This window comes from Limanda limanda, chromosome 11 (genome assembly GCF_963576545.1).
Source record: "Limanda limanda chromosome 11, fLimLim1.1, whole genome shotgun sequence".
Lineage (NCBI taxonomy): Eukaryota > Metazoa > Chordata > Actinopteri > Pleuronectiformes > Pleuronectidae > Limanda > Limanda limanda.
This window is the reverse complement of record NC_083646.1, coordinates 16,667,919-16,688,656: the sequence shown is the minus strand read 5'-3', so window position 1 is coordinate 16,688,656 and position 20,738 is coordinate 16,667,919. Positions and strand designations below refer to the sequence as shown.

Here is a 20,738-nt window from a genome sequence, read left to right as displayed (position 1 = left end):
ATGTTAGGGTTAGGGTTACAATTATTAAAGTTGTAAGACGGATTTTTGCTCCTGAATGAAGGTTTAGGTTTTAAACTCTTTATTATGGGTAAAGAATACTCTTTTAAATGTTTTTAGTCATTAACCTGTATCTGTGTGGAATTTGAATCAAATTTCCTTGAATATAAGTCCTGATTAATTTGTTATTCATTTAAATGAAAGGAAATAAGAACAGAATAAAAATATAAGACCCCACAAACGTTTCTGTTGGTTTTTCTTTCTTTCTACATGGTAGCGTCAGTGTAATTAGTTTTTTCTACCTTTGCTTAAAATGCTGTTTCTAAAATAGCTGCTGATAAATCTGCTGTCGATTGATGAATCATCAACCATCTAATTGTTTTGGCTCTACATGTAATTTCAGTGGGATCCAGTCAGCAGAAACTTGAGTCAGTGAATTATTTGTTGTTCTCTGATACAAATAATTGTCAATGAATGCAGTGAAGGAAAACACAGCTGGTAATGTCAGCCCGTGCCCTCTGTACCGCTCAGTGTGAGGTTACATTTTCAGCACAGGGCTCCCCCTTGAGGACAACCTCCAGCATAACACCTGTGTAATCTATGCTGGAAGTGAAAAAGATAATATGTAAATTTGTCCAACTCGAGTTAGTTAAAGACAATACGAGACAGAAATAATAACTTATATTACAAATTTGAGAGAACAAATTTTATTATCAGCAAACAAATACTTTTTTTTACAGGCAAGATAAAACAAAAATAAAGTTTGATTTAAGTGAGAAAAACTTGAACTTTAGGGAGGATAGTTGTAATAACTCTTTGAGATGGTTGATTGATAAATATCTACAATGCTAAAGTCATTTTTTAAGTAAGAGTATGATATCTCATTTATTTTCAATGTGACACGTTCATGTGGCCACAGGTCTCCTGGAGTTGAACACCTTGATCCCGTTTTGCATTGAGGAGCGGGCGTGCTTGGTCAGGAGGGCTCCGGTACTCTGTTTCTCTCCACACAGGTCTCTGCACAAGGAGAAGTGAACCATTACACGACAATATGCTTAAATAAAATTTAACATAATTTCTCAGTGGGATAACACCTACTGAATGTATGGCGTGATGTCGTCTTCTGTCCATTTCTCTCTGAGTGCAAAGAGGTGGTTGAAGCGCTGCAGTGTGTCTTCTGGGAGATCGTCCAACCGCAGCAGGCAGATGGTCTGTGGGCGGGACGTGCGGTCCACCAGCGCGACACTCTGGAAGATTTACAAAGCCATCGGCACAGCGTTCAGTTTCTCTAAAAGGTCCATCGGGAGGAACGAGTAGAGACAAACAGCTGCAGCAGGTCACTAATGGTCGCAATATTCCACAGCTATGTTGTCTCACTCCAGTAAGGAGGCATTTGGAAAAATAAACAAAATGTAAACTGTCTTGAAAGAACATTATCTTCTCTTGAAAAGATTGAGATAAGAGCAAGAGTCTGGTCTTTTTAATAGATCCCTGACTCCTAAAAGCCATAGCACTCTATAGCTGTACGGTTTAGTGGATTTAAATGTATTATAAAAGGCAACATATTTAAACCTTGTAAAACATGCAGACTGAGGAGCCATGTTTTTTAAACCAAAAGACAACATGAAGCTCCTTTAGAGGGGAGATGCACTTCAGGTAGATAATCTCAATTGTGCAAGTTGAGATTCTTTATCTTTATTCAAAGTGTTGAGATTTTCTGTGAAATTACATCTCTTCTCTTTCAAAGAGTCTAAGGATGGGGCCGAAAATGTGTAGAAAAATATATATAATATGTAACGCACAGAGAAAATAAGAAAATCCACCCCCCCTTCTCTACTCATATCAGTACACAGTTCAAGCGAGGTGCAGACTAACCTTCAGCTGCTCCAGTCTCGTGCTCATGCCATCTGGGACGCTCTGCTGCCAGACCTCCTGAAACTCCCTCAGGTTGAACTTGACAGCGTTCTGCAGCAGCATGAGTGCGATGCCCCGACAGACTTTATCCTCGTTCAATGCATAAAATACTTTGTCTGTGCAGAGGAAACACAGAGTTCAGAAGTGTACTTCCAGATTGTGTTCAGATGCACAATTTACTAATGAAATCTTATGATCTGTCAATTGAATCTACACAGATTTGTATTGTACCATTTTCAAGATAACGTTTCCCATAGCAGTTCAAGCAATGCTCGATCATCTCGCTGTGAAAAGAAAGACAATATTAGTGTTGGAAACCGGCTTAATAAATGTCTATTATAACCAAAAATCTAATTTATTCACTTGGGCTCCAGAGGGGCTAACTCCACCAGACATGTTTGAAGGGAAACCTTGTTGAAGGGCCACGACTCAGAATCCACCAGCTGGGTCACATGACCAAGCAGCTTCATCTCATAATCAAAGTCTAGTATGCACCAGGAACCTGGAAGAAAGACGCTCTGATATAAACACACATCTGGTAGGTTTTACAATTCATGCACGTGTTTGTTTCAATGTCGAACAGAAGTCAGTGTTTACCATCGATCTGACAGGCATGGATGGTTTCTAAATGGGTCTGTATTTCCTCTTCACTGGCCTGGATCCTCTCCAACAGATCTGGCATTGTGTACTGACAACAGAGGAACACGACAAGAAACTGTTACTAAGAAACACAATAACACTTCAACAGCAACAACAGTCTTCATAGACAGCTTAACTCAAATTGATGGTTTAAATGGTTGAGCCATTCATTTTCATTAAGGACAGGATATGGACTTACATGGGTACTACTGAGAGAGTACATGTCCTCTACCAACTGTATGTACTCAGTCCTACAGGGTATTATGTTTAATGAATATGTTTATGTTTTACCCTGTTCTCTGTGTTCTCCAGCTGCCCCCCCAAAGCAGGTCCCTCATATGGATTCTCCATTAACAGCTTTGTCAGTTTCTTCAGTTTAGGACGCCGCTTCCTCAGTTCCCAGTAGCTGTTACAAAATCCCCAGATCTACAACAGAGGTAGGAAACCGTCACAGTCATAAATCCAACCAATCGTGTGCACATGTATGTTTATGTGATTTGATTTCCGTACCTGAGTGGGCACCACATGGGAGCTTTCCTGGCTGTTGGTGAGTTGGTCCATTGTTTTGCATTCTGGCAAAAACAGCAGGACGTTGGAGGTGTCGGCTATTTTGAGATCGTAGGTTGTGTCTCCACTGCAGAGCACAGCATGCTCCTCCTTATCCCCCCGAATCACCAGACTGCAACAAGGAGAAAGTAAATGGAATGGTTTTTTTTGTCTTGTTCACCACGCAAAGAGCTTTAGAGAAAAAGCAACATTCACTCACACTGTCACACACACACACTTTTTCTATCACAAGCAGCAATTTGCATTTCAGTATTTTGCCCAAGGTATCAGCATGCAGACAGAAGGAACAGAGCATCAGACTTCTTTCTTTCTTGTTAGAGGATGACCCGCTCTACCCCCTGAGCCACAGCCGTCCCAAAAACAATGAAATAAATTGTGTTAAACAAGAATAAACATGATGGCAACAGTCAAAACATCATGTGCTCTTATCAGCTTTTGTATTGATGAACTGTTGCGCAAACGAAATATCTGATGTTAGTTTAACTGGCTCCAGGAGTTATTATTGTTTTTGTCACTGTAAATTAAATAACCATTGCAATGTGACTTGCTGTCATATTAACCGAGTATGTTGAATATATATCTTTAAGCTTTTGAGCACTTGAGAAACGTCTTTTCTTTCTATTTTTCACATTGAAGAGTTTCAGCATCTGTGGTTTCACCAGTCATGCCACTACTCAGACCAGTGGTTACTGACCGAGTTCCCAACCTGACCACTTTACCGTTGTCCAGCCTCGAGGTGTTTATACAGCGTCTCGTCCAGCTCCAACAGGCAGTAATCTGCAGAGGACACATTTTCTCCAAAGGACAGACAGTGGATGGTCTTCTGTAGATCGTCCTCTTTCAGTTTGGCGATCTGCAGCGTGGCCTGCACCTCCTCTAAACTCCTCATCTCCCGACACGTGGACATGTTAATGTTGATTCAAATAGACTCTATTGACCTGTGTGATTTCTATCAGAGAATAAAACAAGAGGAAACTCGTGTATTTGTGTCGCTGCTGTCGGCGACTTGTCAAATTTCCCCGCTCTCTTTCTGCTGTAGGACGGAAGCGGCAGTTGCGTCATAGCGCGATTTCAAAATAGCTCCGGGTAGAAACTACTGTCCGACAGAATTTATGTAATTGCAAAAACGATTATAAATGTATTTATTTTAAATAGCATGGATGGATGATGGATGCAGAAACAGGAAATTTACCAACCATTAAATGTCACTAAGTTTCGTTGCACCACAAAGCTGCAAGATAGGAACTTAATATTGTCAGATAACTGTTTCAACACGAACTAATTTACCAAGCGGACCACTACTCACGTTGAGGGTCAAGTATTATAAGGATGAGCCGATAGACCCGCCGACATGTCAAGTTTCTCCAGATCTGCTCAGGTGATTTAATACACTATGAAGGATTCTGTCTTATTCTCAACTCTCATCTCCATCGTTACGTGCGTGTAATGTCCTGCTGGTCGATAGCTTCACCGCTGCTAACAAGCTAGCTGCTGTTCTTCACTAGAGTCATAACTGTGCACCCTGTAGTACACCTGGTTAATTCCTGGCAACGTTAACGTGAAGTCGTGTTATCCCAACCTGAAGTGTTATTGTAGGATATTGCGGGATGAGCTGTTTACTGTTTCTTTAAACTCAAACCTTTCAAACCTGTGTGTGTTTATCCTGAATCACTCGGGTATTGACATGATGGTTCAGTTAACTGGCTGCTACTCATTTCAGAACTGTCAAGGACATTAAACAGAAAAAATAACTATATAAAATGATTGTAGTATTCATAAATTACAGTTTTAGGCACCACTCAAGTCATCACAGTGTTAATCATCAGTTAACTAATGCAAAATGCAGTCATCAGAAAAAAGCTAAATCAAAACACCAGTATTTACATTTATTTGGCATCAATTCTTCCAGCCTAGCTTTACACACTTGTCCTTGTCCCTCTATGGAGTCAGGCTGTTTCAGTGTCGGCTGTTCTGTCTCTTCTTGCAAACTCACACTGAGTCCATGATGTTAATATGATCTATGACATAATAATATATGAGATTGGTGTTTGTGGTGGAACATACCAGATTTATTCTCCTACCTTTTGGACTCATATACAGCACTAGATTAGAGATTATTAAGATTTATTAATATAATCAAATAGCTTGGCTTGTTACACACAATGAATTGCAAAGAAACACACAATTAATTTCTAGTTTCCTGTGTGTGTTCTAACTTAGGTTAGGCTACAGTTTCTGCATCTGCCACAGTCTGTGATTGACCAGCAGGGAATTTGTGCTAGTGATGTTTAGTGTGTTCTGTAATAGAGTGTCTGATTGCAAATCATTTGTTAGGTTTTATTTGATTTGGATATGTTTTTTTAGTTACATATTCAGGTTGTCAGGCTGTCCGAGCAGTCACTTTAATAAAGGAAAAAAACAGCAACAGTCATAATTTAGAAATGAATTAAATTATACATTTATATTATATGGCTTCAAACACCACAACACAGTCTCTGGCCTTTATACAGCAGATGTTTTTTCATAAGCAGGGAATTCAGACGTTAACTAATAATATTAATGGCTCTGTTGTGTTTCAGTGTAACTGTACATATGCACGATACCAAGATCATACAGTTAAACCATATTTATTAAGCCTTTATTAATTTCATTAGGAACCCTGCCGTGTTTCCAACCATTAAACCTGTTGCAGTCTCATGTTTATTCATCTAATTCCTTTTCACGTTCTGCTTTCAGCAATGGGCAACCTTCGCCCGCTCCTGGTTCATAATCGATGCCAAGATGCAGCCTCCTGGCAAGATCGCGACCATGTGTTCTGTTCGATTACAGGGGAAACACAAACCGATCTACCATGCACTCAGTAAGTAAGAGCTGCCACCCTGCCATCTCAGTGTCAGGTTATGCCATGGAGTGGCCACATGATGGCAGCAGAGGATCAACTTTCAAAATATGTCATCTTTGTTCTCAGAATTTCTTCATAAAATATTGTATAACCCGTAATATTCCTTGTTTTCTGGAAGAGGAGTATTTACTGGACCACAAAACGAGCTGCTGTTTATATAATCATTGATAGTTCAGCTCTGTCTCTTCATTTTTGTCTCTCTGGTAAAAACACTGTCGAGTGTTGTATTCTTTTTAACATAACACTGACCTTGCTCCTCTTTGCAGGTGACTGTGGAGACCATGTAATAGTAATAAACACCAAACACATAGCGTTCTCTGGAAACAAATGGGAGCAGAAAGTCTACTCGTCACACACAGGGTGAGTCCCAACGTTTTATTCTTCCTTTTTTCTTTTTTTACTCTACATTATTTGTTAAAATTTAAATATAAATAATGCCCTAGTAGCCTCTTGTCACAATCTCATACTTTGTGGTGCATTTGAGTTGTGTTGAGTCTATATTCTGGAGTTGGAGTTGTGAAAAGCTGTTAAACTGCTGAGCTGGTACAAATAAGCATTTGATTTTCCCTGCATGGCACTTCATGGATTAACATTAGACATTAGAGGGATGAGTTTTTTTTTGTTACACTTTAAAGTGAAACATAGTGAGGACAGCATTTTCTTGTCAAATATTCTTTGAAAGCTGGAGATTATGAATTAACAATATCATTACAATTTATTTAATCTGTTTAAAAGAAAGGAAATATTTAATTGGAAGTGCATATATAACAAATTGCTCTTAAATTAATTGTGTTTAGTAGAGAATCGTATTCTTCCTAATATCTGGTATCTGCATGTTTTAATATTTTTACATAGACGCCTATATATTTACTGTAAGTGGAATTGAGTGTGTTAAGGCGTTTGTAAACAAAACAGAGACTTATCTTTTTTTTTCTGAAGGTACCCAGGTGGATTCAAACAACTCACAGCTGCCCAGTTGCATCAAAAAGACCCACAAGCTGTAAGTCTCCCTCATTGGTTTCTTACTTTCTGAAAATCTAGCAAAATCACAGAAATGCCAAAGCCTTCACACCGTACACTGTGGGTTTCTGTTCTACTGTATGTAGGATTTTAACCCACATTCTGGGAGATTAGTATAATTTCTGTGTCTGCCACACTCTTTTTTCAGAGTAGGCACATCATGGTTTGACATTTATCCCTTCCTTCATACTGTATGTGCTGCTGGTGCACGTCAACATGAAGTGCAGAGGACAGGGATTAAACAGCAGTGGATTTACAGTCGAGACGTTGGTGTTTGGTGAATCTCAGTATGAGAATGTCAGCTCAGGGATAATTCCTGTGGTTTTAGTTTGTTGCATATTTCACTGTGTTACAGGAAAAGCAGAGTTTGACGTATATTACACACAGATAAAACTAAATTTAGACCTGGATCTGACCTTAAAAGCTGTTACTGGCAAACCACCTAAATATCCAATATCATAATAATATTGCCATCCTAAGAGATACCTGCAGTGGCACTCATACCTCCACCAACAGTCTGCTTAAATTCAATCAACCTGCACCAGATACCACTTCCCAAAATGTGCCCGATTTTCATCTAGATCCATGAATTTTTCTCCAGGAAAATGTTGAAAAATACAAAATCTCGAAATATTAAAGAAAGCGGAAATAAAAGTCCTGCATCTGCCGCCTGTTTAATGGCGTCTTCCCTGACCCACACCACACCCTTCCTCTAAGTTTCGTGCTAATCCATTCTGTTGCTTTTGAATCATTTAACTTTGAGTCAAACACAAACAAACATACAAATTAATGCACAAATGGACGGGGTGAAAACATTACCTCCTTGAAAGGGGCAATAAATCAGCCTGTTTATACCAATGAGCTTTGGCTCACTTATAGAGACACATTAGATGCAATTCAGTTCAAAAACAAAAACATACTCTATCTTTCAATGATGAAAAAAAAATCCAGAATCTGTCACCTGATCTGGATCTAGATGTGTTCTTCCCTGACCCATACTGCAGCCCCCCTCCATGTTTTGTGGAGACAAACATACAAACCAAGCAACGAACAAATGGATTGGCAATGTTAGGGCTGATGGGAAAAATACCAGAAAGGTGCTCATTTTACATTGGAACCACTAAAAGTAGCTAAATGACCTGAACTGGTGCCCGATCTTTATTGTAGTAAATCAGGAGAGACATGCACTCGGCTGTTGGCTTTTTGCTGCTGCAGGTTGAAGTCCAGCCTCTGACCGCAGACGTGTGTCCTGCTGGTGGTTTAGTTAAAGTGAATTGTGGAGGGTTGGAGTGAGAAATGGAATTTGACAGATGAATGATTTGTCAGTGCTTTGTCCAGCATCTCTGTCCAACATATTATCTGCCCAACAATAACTCAGTCCAATAACTCAGTCCAAGTTCAAATTCACATCCTTAGCAGCCAAACTCACATTGAGAAACAGACAAGAAAAATACAGGAAAGCTTGTGTGAGGTTGCCGTAGATACTGTTTTACGAGAAATGGAGGAGTTGACTGTGTTCCAAACTTTCCAATGTGCTACTTCTCACCAGATTGTGAAGTTGGCAGTTTACGGGATGCTGCCTAAGAATCTACAGCGTCGCACCATGATGCAGCGACTACACATCTATTCTGAAGATGTAAGTCCAGGTTCTCTTTTCTCTCTCAGAACTGACACTGTACAGATAATTCTCTCTTCAAATCAAACTTCAAGGCTTATTAAATGTAATAATACACATAACATGCATCGCTGTTATTTTGCATAAAGAGGCTCAAACAGATATGCCCAGTTTTATCTTGTGTTCCCAACTTTCTCTCATGTCAAGGTTACTTTATTTCAGATGCTTCACCTGTTATACCTAATTATCATTGAGTAATATATAAACGATTAAGTCCATCATATTTCTCTTCCCAGCTGCTGTGGCTGTTTTAACAATTCAGTGTGATATTAGCAAGGGTCAAATAACTGTGTCGTGTTCCTCAGTGTAGATGAAGCATAGGGTTATCAGCTGACTCATCAGTTCCCCTCAGCTCCACCGAGCTTTTTGGCATCATTCGGCTCATTGTTGGTGTTCAGAAGTCACAGTTTACAGTTGTGGTCCATTCTCATTGCTCCTTGTGTCCAGATGCTGCAGGCAGATGTTTCCAGCTTGCTCTGATAAACCAGCCACACGTACCCTGATCAGCACCAGATGACAAATGATAATTGTGGAGCCTTAAGCTGAGCTAAGAGCCAAGAGGCAGATATTTTATAGAGGAAAAACAAACAGAGCTAACAGGAGTGTGAATATTGGACTGAAATGACAGAGACATGACGACAAATGAAAGCTAATGTTGCTCTCTGACTAATGGATGTGTAACAAATCAGCTGTTTTTTGTTGTCAATGTTGTGTTTTATTTTCTGCAATCACAGGATGTACTGTTTCCCTCAAAAAGCCAAATCTTTGAATACAGTGTTTTGAAGATTACATTATATCACATTACAAAGATCATTCTTTAGGCATTTCATCTTTATGGACAGGACAGTTTCAGAGAATAGGGAGGGGATGCAGCAAAGGGCCGGGAGGCTTTAGTCTAAATACGGTTCTGACTAGATTTAACTAAAGTGTGACTATTGACGCATTTCTCAAAGTGTGTCAACCTTCCTCTTACTATCGTAATTAAAAGATCATTGTGAATAATAGTCTCCGTAGTAAATAGACTTTTATTATGCAGTAGAATTAATTGTTGATTATTTTAAAGTTGCATTGGAAAGAACCACCAGTGTCAAACATCACAGCTTCTGAAATGAACTGAAACAAAAAAGTACTAGACAGGCTCTTAATTTCAATCCAAAATGAGCTGGATGTCGTTTCTATCCACGTCACTCCATATAACTATCATGTTATTTTGGTCTGGACCTGTTTTGATATTATATCTGATGTTCTGTAGTGTACATCTCTATATACAACCACCTGGACTTTCTGAGCCATGTGAAAAACTGCATCTGCAAGTCAGAGCAGTGTAGATAGTGTAAAGCTGTGGGTAGATGGTGCAAGAGGGTATTCTTGAAACTCTTTTATTCAGAACTATTTGCCGGCTCCTTAATGAATCCGTCGCCTCACACGCACCTTTAATGAATATTAATGAGAGGGACTATCTGTGAAGCTTGGAGAGTGATGGACTCTCTGTAGAATATTTTAGCTGCTTCTATTAATGGCGTAAATCCTAACATCTTAATGTCACCTCCTTTCAATTCTTTATTTCATCCATTTTCCTTTCTTCTTTAATCTGGTGTCCCGCCTCCTCTCCCCACCCCCCACCAGGAACTGCCAGAGGACATCCGAGCCAACCTGACGGAGGAGCTGCCTCAGCCCAGAAAGATCCCCAGGAAACTCAGCGAGTACACCGAGGAGGAGATCGGCGCCTTCCCCAGGCTGTGGACACCGTATGTAGAAACACACACACGTCCAGTTTGTGCTCAAACACAACACTCGAGTGAATGCAGACACCACATACAGCGCATGTGACACAGTGCACAAATACAAATACAAAGGGAGATGAAACAACGGCACTCGCTGGATTAACTGGTGACTCATTGTCTTTATTCTTGTCTCCATTGTCAAAGATGTTTTGGTGTTTATGCATTTAGTGTGTGTCACATTAGGGCTAAACCTCTAGTTCTTAGTTTAGCAATCGAATATTTTATCGACTATTCCATCAAGTAATCTGATAAAAAAATACTTTTGCCTTAGTAAATAGCTATAGTAATACTAATGACAAAAGCATACGTCTTTCAACCTTCAATTTTCTTTTTTAATTGCATGACATACTTTCAATAGACCTTTACTTAGGAATCCTTCCCCCATCTTTCTGCCCTTTTACTACCGTCAATACAAACACACAAACATACACAGAGCCATGTTTTTGTATCTTGTACTAGCCGGGTACAGCCTATAGGGGGTGATGTTGAATTGAGCACCATCTCACAGGGCTGCTTCTTGTTTCCGTCTTTGATGTTCCTACCTACCTGCCTCTGTGATTCATTCTTGTCTGGAATAAAGCGGCTGGTCAGGCAGTTATCTATAAAAAATAAATGATGCTTTCAAATGCTCTTTTAAGACAGTAGAAAAAAGGTCTGAGATAAACAGACATTTTCGTATTTTGTGTTTACAGGCTCAAAAATCCACAGATGATATTAAGACTCCAACAAAGTGTTGTTTTCATTTATTTGCTCTCTCAGATGTGATCCATTTGGATTTCAAAGACGCGACTATAGAGGAGAGTCACAGTAGTTGACATGTCACTGATAATTAACCAGGACAGTGCAATCTTTATGTTAATGAATAGGGGGGGTGCACTCACCCACTCCTCAGACCTCATCTGTGCTGCAGAGCGCATTGTTTTCATCATCTTATTGAGCGATGTATGCATGAATGGATCCAATTCAAAACCCACCCTGCCTGTTTTCACTTTCCCAGTGTGCAGGAGAAAAATAAGATGCACCATTCTTCATTATAACTACAGACACATGTGGCTGTGGTGTGAGTGATTGTCAGCCAACAATGCGCGAGTGTGACGTGAGGCACAGACAATAAGGACGGTCTGTCGGAGTGTAGGCTCCTGGCTCATGGGAATCCACATCCTGTAAAATACGACCAGTTTGACCAAGTCTGCATTTTTATTTTATGTGTTTAAACTTTTTATTTGAGGGTTGCCAGTCAGACTGTCCTGTGAACTTCATTGAAAAGCTTTAGAAACTAGGGTCATTGTTCATTTTCAAAACTGTTTATTTAATAATTTGAATTTTAGGCGTTAAAAGTTTTAAATTCCTTAAAATGCTAAGTTCTAGGTCTTAAATACATTATATTAATTATACATTTTTTAAACACTCATTTAACTTCTCTCAAGCTTACATTATTTATATTATTTGGTGGTATGCATAGTTTGTGATGACTCCATGTGTTGTAGTTCTTTCTCAACAATATTTATTATTAGCCCGCTCTAGTAAAACCTACAAACAGGCTGTGAGAGAGACTATGGACACCTGCTGTCTCTGTCTGAGAGCTAACGTGATATATTGAAGTTAATTTTCTACTCGGCTACTTCACCTTATCTTCAATTATGTGGAAGTGTATGTAATTCTGGGATGCTGATGTTTCTTCTTATCTGTCGTACTCGACATAAGGCTTAAATTTGATTGATTATGGTCGTAAAAAAGTCCTTAAATTTAACTTGCTGAAACCTGCAGAAACCCTGACACCCCAGGCCAATCAGCTGCTTCTCTACGGAGTTTCTATTGTTCAACAGACACTTTGTATCTGGTCCCCTGGTCTAGATGCTGTGTCAAACCTTTGAATTTAAATAATGCAATGTCACAAATGCATGTGTGGAGAGTTGGCTGCTCCTCCACTCCCTGACTGTGTGGACATGCTGTGTGTGTTTGTGTGTGTGGGTGTGTTGATGTGTGTGGGAGAGCATCTTGTTATATGACATAATCATATTCATGGCTTTTCTGAGTGAAGCGTTTGCTGGTTGCAGATTAGACTGACACTGTGACCCGCAGTTTGCTGTCATGATAAAGTCGTCCATGTTGCATTTCTCTGGACTCACACGTAGTAAACATCATTACGAAGGGTTACCTGAGACTGACAGCCTGCTGCCATCCACCTGCTCAGCATTAGAATTCATCAATGTAGGGCTACATGATACATTCTATTTGAATTGGGACCTCGAGTCGATCCCTCAAATCTAATTTTTACATGACAACAAATCAGCAGTTTGCGTCATCAGGGTGATTTGCCACATGTAACCAAGCGCTGCCTTTGCTGTGGCAACAAACGGCAGAGCTTCTACACCATGTGGTGACCCTGAAGACAGGATAGCTCTGTAAACCGATGTAATGAGTGTGTCATTGGGAAATAAGAAGCAAAATGAGTCAGATAAATGATGACATGCCACTGCTGAGCATTACTTAAAACCGTTAATCACTCATGTTTTACCGTCACCAGCACATTGTTGGTTGCACCTCAGTATTTATAGTGTGAGCGAGCGATAAATAAACACGTCTCCGTTCCTGTTTGAAAAGTTTAATTTATGAGACGGCAGCAGGAAAAGGTTTATGATGTTGTGTTGGATGATATAGCCGAGTACATACTGCTTTGTTTATACTTGTCATTTACATAGTGAGAAGCAGGTTCCCTGGCTGTGTAAAGGCATGTGTTCTAAGAAAATAAATAATGCATTTATAACTAGAAGGGCACTCGCAGAGCATAAACTTCTTCTAAGGCTAACGACATGTTGAAGAAGAAAACAAACCTTCTGGTTCTTCTTGGTTCTGGTCCCACCCCACAGCAAAATTTCATGTAAATCGGTTTAGCATTTTTTAGAGAATCCTCTTAACTAATAAACATATGCCAATAAAAACATAACCTCTAGGGAAGGTAATAATAATAGAGAAAATCTTGCTTAAGAAATGTGCTTTGATTTGAAAAAATTAATAAAATCTTGTTTCTCCGAAAATTCTCGGCCCAACCTTTGGTCAATTCTCCAGCTGCTCATCCTGGTTAGGGCCACAGATCTTCATCTGCGGAAGCTGTGGCTCAACACCTTTTACATATATAAAGTCTTAATTTAATTACTGACAGATTGTGACTGTTGGTGAGCTCGTAAAAAAAAAAAAATCAAGCAGTAAATTCAAGTGCTGCCTTGTGGCTCACCTCACTTGGCAGCGTTAATATATTGCATTATAATTTTTAATGCTCTCTGTTGTAATTATATCAGTCTCCAGCAATGAGTACCCACTTAACAAGACTGAGACACAACCATGCAACTTTTTAATGTTTCTTAATGTGTCACATGTGAACGCTCTTTACGCTACACTACATTAGAAACATAATATGTTTGTATTCTAAATGTAGCAAAAACGAATGCAGTCATAACAAACCCTTAGTGAATCTTATCTACACGAAGGTTTAGTTTCATTACATCTGCCAAGCAAGTTATGTTTTTATCCATCTGTTTGTTTGTTAGTAAGAAGGATTATACAAAAACTACTTGGTGGAAGAATCGGTATGGGTCAATGTTTAGAATATAGGACAAGATGTTGAATATCCCTTCTGCACAATTTAAGTTAACAACTACCAGCAGATGTTTTGGACATATCTTCAGTTGTGTGCTGGAAGATATGTCACTATATCAAATAACCCATACAATTTTGGTGTGGATGCAGAATATATTTTGTTTCCACTTTCTTTTTCCATTGGGAGATGTTCAACATTCTCTTTGATTTCTCAGAGAATAATTCATGGATCTTGATTAGAAAAAGGCACATTCAGGGAACTGATATCGATGAGTGTGTGACATTCGGGGGCAGCTTGATTTAATTTAAGGGGACAGTTGGGCCTGGGCGGGGGGGGATACAGGACTACGTTAGACTGCATTAGTCTTGGCTAAGTGTGTGTAATCATCAGTCATCTGGGCTTAGAAAACACCTTTGGTTTATACAATAATTACCAGGACATTAGGACAACAACATTTGGGCAATTGTCATGTACAGAAAGAAGATTTCCATCCAAAATGAACCGAAATATCTTTATAAATTCAGTGAAACTGCATAATTCCCAGAGGTCTCTGATCCAGAGATTGTTGTTTTCACTCAGTTACTGGTCTCCGTGGTTGTGCTCCTTGAACAGATGTGTACAAAGCGTTCAGCATTGTCTGTGTATGTGTGAACAGTGATAAATGAGCCCCTTCTTATTGTTTACTGATCCAATCTCCTCAGCCAATCAGTGCGCGTGCTCAGGCCTGTCACTGTGTGGTTGTCAAGGTCAAGCCAATCCTGGTTTATTTAAGAGACGGGCGTCCCTCACACTCTGTCTTATTCATTTTACTGATCAAATATGTGTGTGTGAGACGGGAGCCGGAGTGGAGGTCGTTCAGGGCGATGAAATCGTTGCCCTTTATTAAACACAGTTAATATTCTCTCAGAAAAACCTTGGAGCAGGAGGGAAATGTTATTATCTTTTGATGGTAGGATTATTGGATCCCACCCCCCCCCCTCCCCTAGAAGAAAACAAGTCTCAAACCTTAAACAGACCTTTGAAGTTATGAGTATCAACCAAACTATCCCCTCTCCGTCAGGTCTATTACACACACGTACTTGGACGAGAGCATCGACAACATAAACACACAGCTGTAGTTGATAGCGGGGCGATTTCACTTGATAATATTTTTTCTACTTTGTATCAAAACTAATATACAGCTCGCTGTGATAATATCTGTCGTCTGTTATCGCTGCTCGAAATTAAACGGAAGAAACACAAAGAGGATGCTGCGTCTGGTCTCATTTTGAAGAGAGAGCGATAGGATCTGTCGTCTTTCTCGTCCGTCACTTTCTCTCCATGTTATTCCTTGTATTCCCCCCAATACTAATGTGTTGTCCTGTGATTCTTCTCCTCCACAGACCTCAAGACTACAAGATGAAATGAAATCAAAGTCGCCCGATGTGAGCAGAGCTGAAGATCTTCACATTAACACCTCACTGGACACAACAAGTTTCCTCACATTTATTTAGAAAGGATAAATGACCAAAGCAGGATTCTGATAGTTAGATCAGAACATACAAACAAACTGATTTTCTCTGTTCAGGTGAATCATTACACCCTTTTCTTGGTCTTCAGGCCTGAATAATCAGCCGGAGATTTCCCCGGATGGCTCTGATCAGAGAAAGTCAGATTCTGTGGGTTTTTCTGTGATTTATAGAACCATGAAATGGATCCGATCCTGCTTTTCGAAGGGTTGTGGCTTTATAAGCAAACCCAATTAATGTGTTACCATGACAACATTCAGGTCGTCAGTGTGGGTTCAGTAGAAAATGTGTTTTCGTTTTCATCATTGTGCTATAGATTTCCAGATTGTTGTTGCATAAATATTGGTTCTTCTTATTTGCATTGTAAAATAGGCTAATAAACAATTTAAATAACACGCTCTTGTAATGTTTTTTAAACAAGCAAGCTAAAACACAGTGTTGGAGTCTCATTACAGATTTATTGGTTATAAAAGCAAACAAAATACAAAATAAATAAGGGGCATGTTGGTGAGACACTTCCTTATTAAGACTGTGTCAGCTCCACAGTTTAAATGTCGAAATAGACGAGGGCAAGTTCACAGCTGAACTTTTACTTTAGTGCTTGTTTTTCCCAGGCTGCAGTGCAGGAGGGACAGAGGTGACACTGATGGTTGAGACTTTTTTCTGGATCCAGGTGAGAAAACAGTTTCCACAGTGAACAGGCCCAACTTTGCATAAGAACAATAAACAAAGCAACACAAGACACAAACGATGCTGATTTGTCCCTTTTAATTCCCAACGAGTCAAACAATCAAAACCCAGAACAGACACAGTAACAGATATGGCTGGACAAAATGTAACGGGGGGGCCAGTTTTTCTCTGAATGAAAATAATTTAAAAGAGATTAGTGTTCCACAGTGTTAAGGTAAATTAACAGAAATTTGATGCTTCTGCATTTCATTTTAGTGGATAACTCCCATAATATTTCAGTCCAAATAAGCAAAACTCAACACAATACTGTAACGGAGAAATCACTTAAAAAAACCATTTCAATATTCCTTTAACACATTGAAATAAGCGATTGAAACATAATTCATCGTTTTATAAAAAGCAGCCTGTACAAATGTCGCCAGCCCAACATCCTCGAAGGTGCGGGTTGTAAAATAATATTTCTAGTTGCATGAATCCAAAACGAGATGCACGTGTCCAGTTACACACTCACTGATTGGCTCAAAGGAGACATGCGGCTTCACACAACAAAAAGACACACCATGAAGGGTTGAGTCCTGGAATCAGATGTAAGAAGACAGGAATCACGTCTTACCTTTGCATTACCACTGGATGATGCTAACATAGATCAGGCACTTTTCGGACCCCGTGTTTTTACAGATATCGTACAAGAGTCCACAGAGCTATTTACACTGTCTCACCTGCTGGAGAACCACACAGGGAGAGGGGGTGGGGCTTCTAACCCCAGGTTCAGAAGGGGGTCAGATGTGCATGTGTGCAGATACCATGCCATCTTCCAAAATTGAGAAGAAAAGGCTTTGAAAGGTTGAAACTCAGGGTTTGCACGATTGAAACTAAGTTTTGGAGACATGGAAAATGTTTTTTTTTTCAGATTCGAGGTGCAGGACAACAGGGCCAAAAATCATCAGTTTCACTATCTTGTAAAGGTGTGGGATACATTTTTTGAACAAAATAAGTTAACAGACTGCTACAAGAGTGCAAGTGTACATTCGTTTCAAAATAAAGATTTGCCCTTTCAAAACTCAAGTCTCAACGTTTCAGTTTTTCCATAGTACGTGCACCAGTTTTCAGATCAGATCCATTTACAAGGTTCCAAACCTGGAGAGCTAACTCTTGATTGAAGAGGAAAACTCAAATACAAAATAATGTTGTGTTTTTTTTCAGCATATAAAAACATGCACAGCCTCCAAACTTCATTTCAACCATACAAAACATTTATTTTGATCAGATCTCAAGTTTCAACCTTTCTTTTTCAGTTTTTGGAACGTGGCATGACATTTATCCCATACGTGTGTGTCAGTGTCTGATTTGTTTCCCCGGTGTGTGTATACAGTATAAGCCTGTGTGTGTGTGTGTGTGTTGTGGCGTGCAGGGCTCAAGCACTTTAGGTGAGTCCATCCTTCCTTCTAAAGTCCTCCCTCCTTGCTCTCCTCCATGACCACGACGTCCCGTGAAAACCTCCTCACGACGCCCGGCGACCTCAGCTCCACATCCTCAGAGTGGGCGGGGCCTGAGTGGTACCCGCGGGGATCGTGCACTGATGGGGGAGGCTGCTGGGGGTAGTACTGAGGGGGGTAAACACGATGGTGGTAGGGGTCCTGCTCTTCCTCTTCTTCCTCCTCCTCCTCCTCTTCGTCCTCGCCTCCTTGGTCGTTGTTGTAAGGGGGATTGTAGGACCGGTAGCCGGCGTGAGGCAGGGGTTGGACTGGGTGGTGGGAATAGGTGGGGTCAGTTTGAGGAGCACAGCAGGGAAGGGCAGCATGCACAGGTTGAAAATGGAACTACACAGCAGGTTTTAATGATTTGAAGCTGCTAAGGATTATTGTCTGGTATCATTGACCTCGGGACGCTAAGATAACGTCCAAAAGATCGGCTTAGTAAGGAAGTCGGTTAATGAAATCAGAGGAACATTATGTCTTCATCAAATAGTGTCCAGATGTGATCATTTCCCACAAATGAAAACATCACATCTGAGTTGGGTTAGGGGTAAAATTTAGATTTCCAGCTTCAAGTATAAGAGATGCACAGATAGAAGAGGTTGGTTAGTGATGAATGCAGCCGACCAGCATCAAAGCAACTCATCAGTATTTAGCTGAGATTAGCTTTGAGGAGATTTGAGCTCGAAGCGGGGGTGAAGAGGGGTGCACGAGTATTTGTTGACAGATGGAGCCGCCATCTCCGGTGGTGCTCGTCGTCACAGCAGTGGATTGTTTGGGAAGTAAGCTCATCCATTTTTGTCTCAAGAGGATGAAACAAACAGCTTAACGGTTCCATCAAGAAATTCAGCTGATGGTGGAAATCTATCATATCTTAATAGATGGGCTTAAAAGAAAAATCTTATGTATCTGTCCAAAAACTTGCATGTGAACCAAGCTTGGTGTTAAAGTTGCTAAAAAATATTTTCTCTATTAAGAAGGCTTTTTTAAAAGTTGCAATTTAAAAAAAATGGATGGATAAAACTCTGATTCGCTGGCCTCAAAAATTCATGATGATTTCACTACTCCTACAAAAATGAAGTATATGTAATAGTATTGGGTGAAAATGAGAAAAAAAAAACACTGCTGCAGGGATTAGAGGGTAAACATTGGGGCCAGGAGTAATTATCCATCCCAAGAAATATGTAGGTCTTGAGAGAATCATTGAATTTGTCAGTTTTCAATCTGATGCACAGGCCACAGAGTGAGGGAGGGAGGAGATGACCTCAGGAGGAGGAGGAGGAGGAGGAGGAAGGTTGGAGAATGCTCCTCAGTAATCATTCCGATAGTCCTGTTGAACTTCAGTGAGGAAGACGAGGAGGGAGGGGAACACAGGGAGGTGGGGGGAAAAAAGTCAGAGAGAAGATGTTACCTTATATCAGGAGAAAAAAACCCAACGACACCAAAGAGTTAAACCTCTCAAACCGCACCGACGGACACTTTTCCAGCTGTCTGGTTGTGGTTTTGGAGGTAGAAAAAATTGTCTTGGACTCTGCGTCTCTCTCTTACAGGAGGAAAACACACAAATCGGGACCAATCCTCACAGAAGATTCAGCACGGATACATAAAAAGACATTAATATAAAATGTTTGGGAAGAGGGAAAACGTGCCAGATCCCTATTTCTCTTTCTTTACAAGAGAAAGCTCAAATAGAGATTTTCCAACACAGAAAACAGAAACACAAGAGTTTGTAGATCGTAAAGTTAACCGGGGAGAGCATGCCTTGAGAGAGCCAAACACTGTGAGGTGATGTCTGCAGGAACAAACCACCACTGCACCGTTAAACCAGTATATATTCAGTGAATGATCACTGTGCTTGGTTTCATGCACACAGCTCTAAAGCTTTGGAAGTTTGAAGGAAAAATTCATAGATGAAGATGAAACACCCAGTGGTGTTTTGTCCATTTACTGTATTAAAGTGTATTTCTCCCACTTCTCTAACAGAGGAATACACCCATTAATCTACGCCCTGTAAGGATGACTGGTCCAATTTAACCACATGTACTGGTAATTAGTAAAACAAGTATTCTAACAGTGGGATTGAGAATAACATTTAACCTAAATGCATGATCTGTATTTTCCAAGAAAGTGGGAACAGTAATTCTGAAGAAATAATGTTTTGATTTTGTAGGCAAACAATTGTGTAGGATTTCTCTCTTGAATCAAAGGTTTTAAAGAAGGCGCTTCAGACTCAAATCAATAGTCCTGTCTCACAGGACGAGAAAAGAAATGAAAGATTTGTTTATTTATTCCATGTCTGAACATGAAGAGAAAACCTCTATTTATCTTGGTCGTAGGAACATTGGGCCATACCTGCATATATTCTTTATATATTTGTGTGTAGGTCTTTTTTATTATGACATTTTATACGGTATCGTTAAACAGATAATTAATTGTAGATCAATAATGATTAGACCCTCAGTCTTACTCTCAGCAGTCACACACCTGGGAAATACTTGCAAAAACAAAAAGTAGACATAAAAAACAAAGTTTGTCTCACACTAGTTAAACAGGAAAACACATTAAGCTGAACACCTAACAACCCTTTCATTGTCACAAAGACAAACTAAGCTAAATTAGCTGTGAAAGGAAGAAAATACTCCACATAGAGTATTTAACAACCGTTTTTCAAGTTGTCAGAGAGGTATTTCAGAATCCTTGCATCTTAAGTCATGAAATGAAATAACGGAATGGAATAAATGTATAGGAAATAAATCTGCTCTGACAGATGAAGTAATGTCTCATTCATCAGCTACTTTTAGCACATGATACATCATCAGGGCGAAGTGTCAGGAGCTGTTAGATGTGCAATGTCCTTGTTGCAACGGCCCAAGACCAAATAGACATCAAGCTGCAAGGTCATTATGAATATTCAAAGATGCAGAGCGAGCGTGTGTGTGTGTGTATGTGTGTGAGAAAGTAAAGTGTAT

The 20,738-nt window shown here is 39.8% G+C and overlaps 3 protein-coding genes across 3 annotated transcripts in view; 1 reads left to right on the top strand and 2 right to left on the bottom strand.

Moving 5' to 3' along the window:
- Positions 1 to 779: 779 nt before the first annotated feature.
- Positions 780 to 4,126, bottom strand: dscc1 (DNA replication and sister chromatid cohesion 1). The gene is made up of 9 exons (XM_061081935.1): positions 3,837 to 4,126; positions 3,061 to 3,229; positions 2,842 to 2,976; positions 2,509 to 2,599; positions 2,275 to 2,413; positions 2,143 to 2,195; positions 1,873 to 2,027; positions 1,096 to 1,244; positions 780 to 1,014 (listed from the first exon to the last, which is right to left on the bottom strand). Exons 1-9 carry the CDS (start codon positions 4,022 to 4,024, stop codon positions 903 to 905), a joined length of 1,191 nt encoding a protein of 396 aa, XP_060937918.1. The 5' UTR covers positions 4,025 to 4,126; the 3' UTR covers positions 780 to 902.
- A 282-nt stretch (positions 4,127 to 4,408) lies between these two features.
- Positions 4,409 to 15,999, top strand: mrpl13 (mitochondrial ribosomal protein L13). Its single transcript, XM_061081371.1, has 7 exons — positions 4,409 to 4,495; positions 5,854 to 5,977; positions 6,286 to 6,379; positions 6,959 to 7,019; positions 8,589 to 8,675; positions 10,341 to 10,462; positions 15,479 to 15,999. The coding sequence occupies exons 1-7, from the start codon at positions 4,469 to 4,471 to the stop codon at positions 15,501 to 15,503; spliced, it is 540 nt and encodes a 179-aa protein (XP_060937354.1). The 5' UTR covers positions 4,409 to 4,468; the 3' UTR covers positions 15,504 to 15,999.
- A 43-nt stretch (positions 16,000 to 16,042) lies between these two features.
- Positions 16,043 to 20,738, bottom strand: part of LOC133014568 (collagen alpha-1(XIV) chain-like) — a 131,388-nt gene continuing 126,692 nt past the window's right edge. Inside the window, exon 48 of the mRNA XM_061081833.1 lies at positions 16,043 to 18,038. Within this exon, the coding sequence (XP_060937816.1) occupies positions 17,740 to 18,038 (299 nt within the window). The 3' untranslated portion in view covers positions 16,043 to 17,739. The remainder of the gene's footprint in view (positions 18,039 to 20,738) is intronic.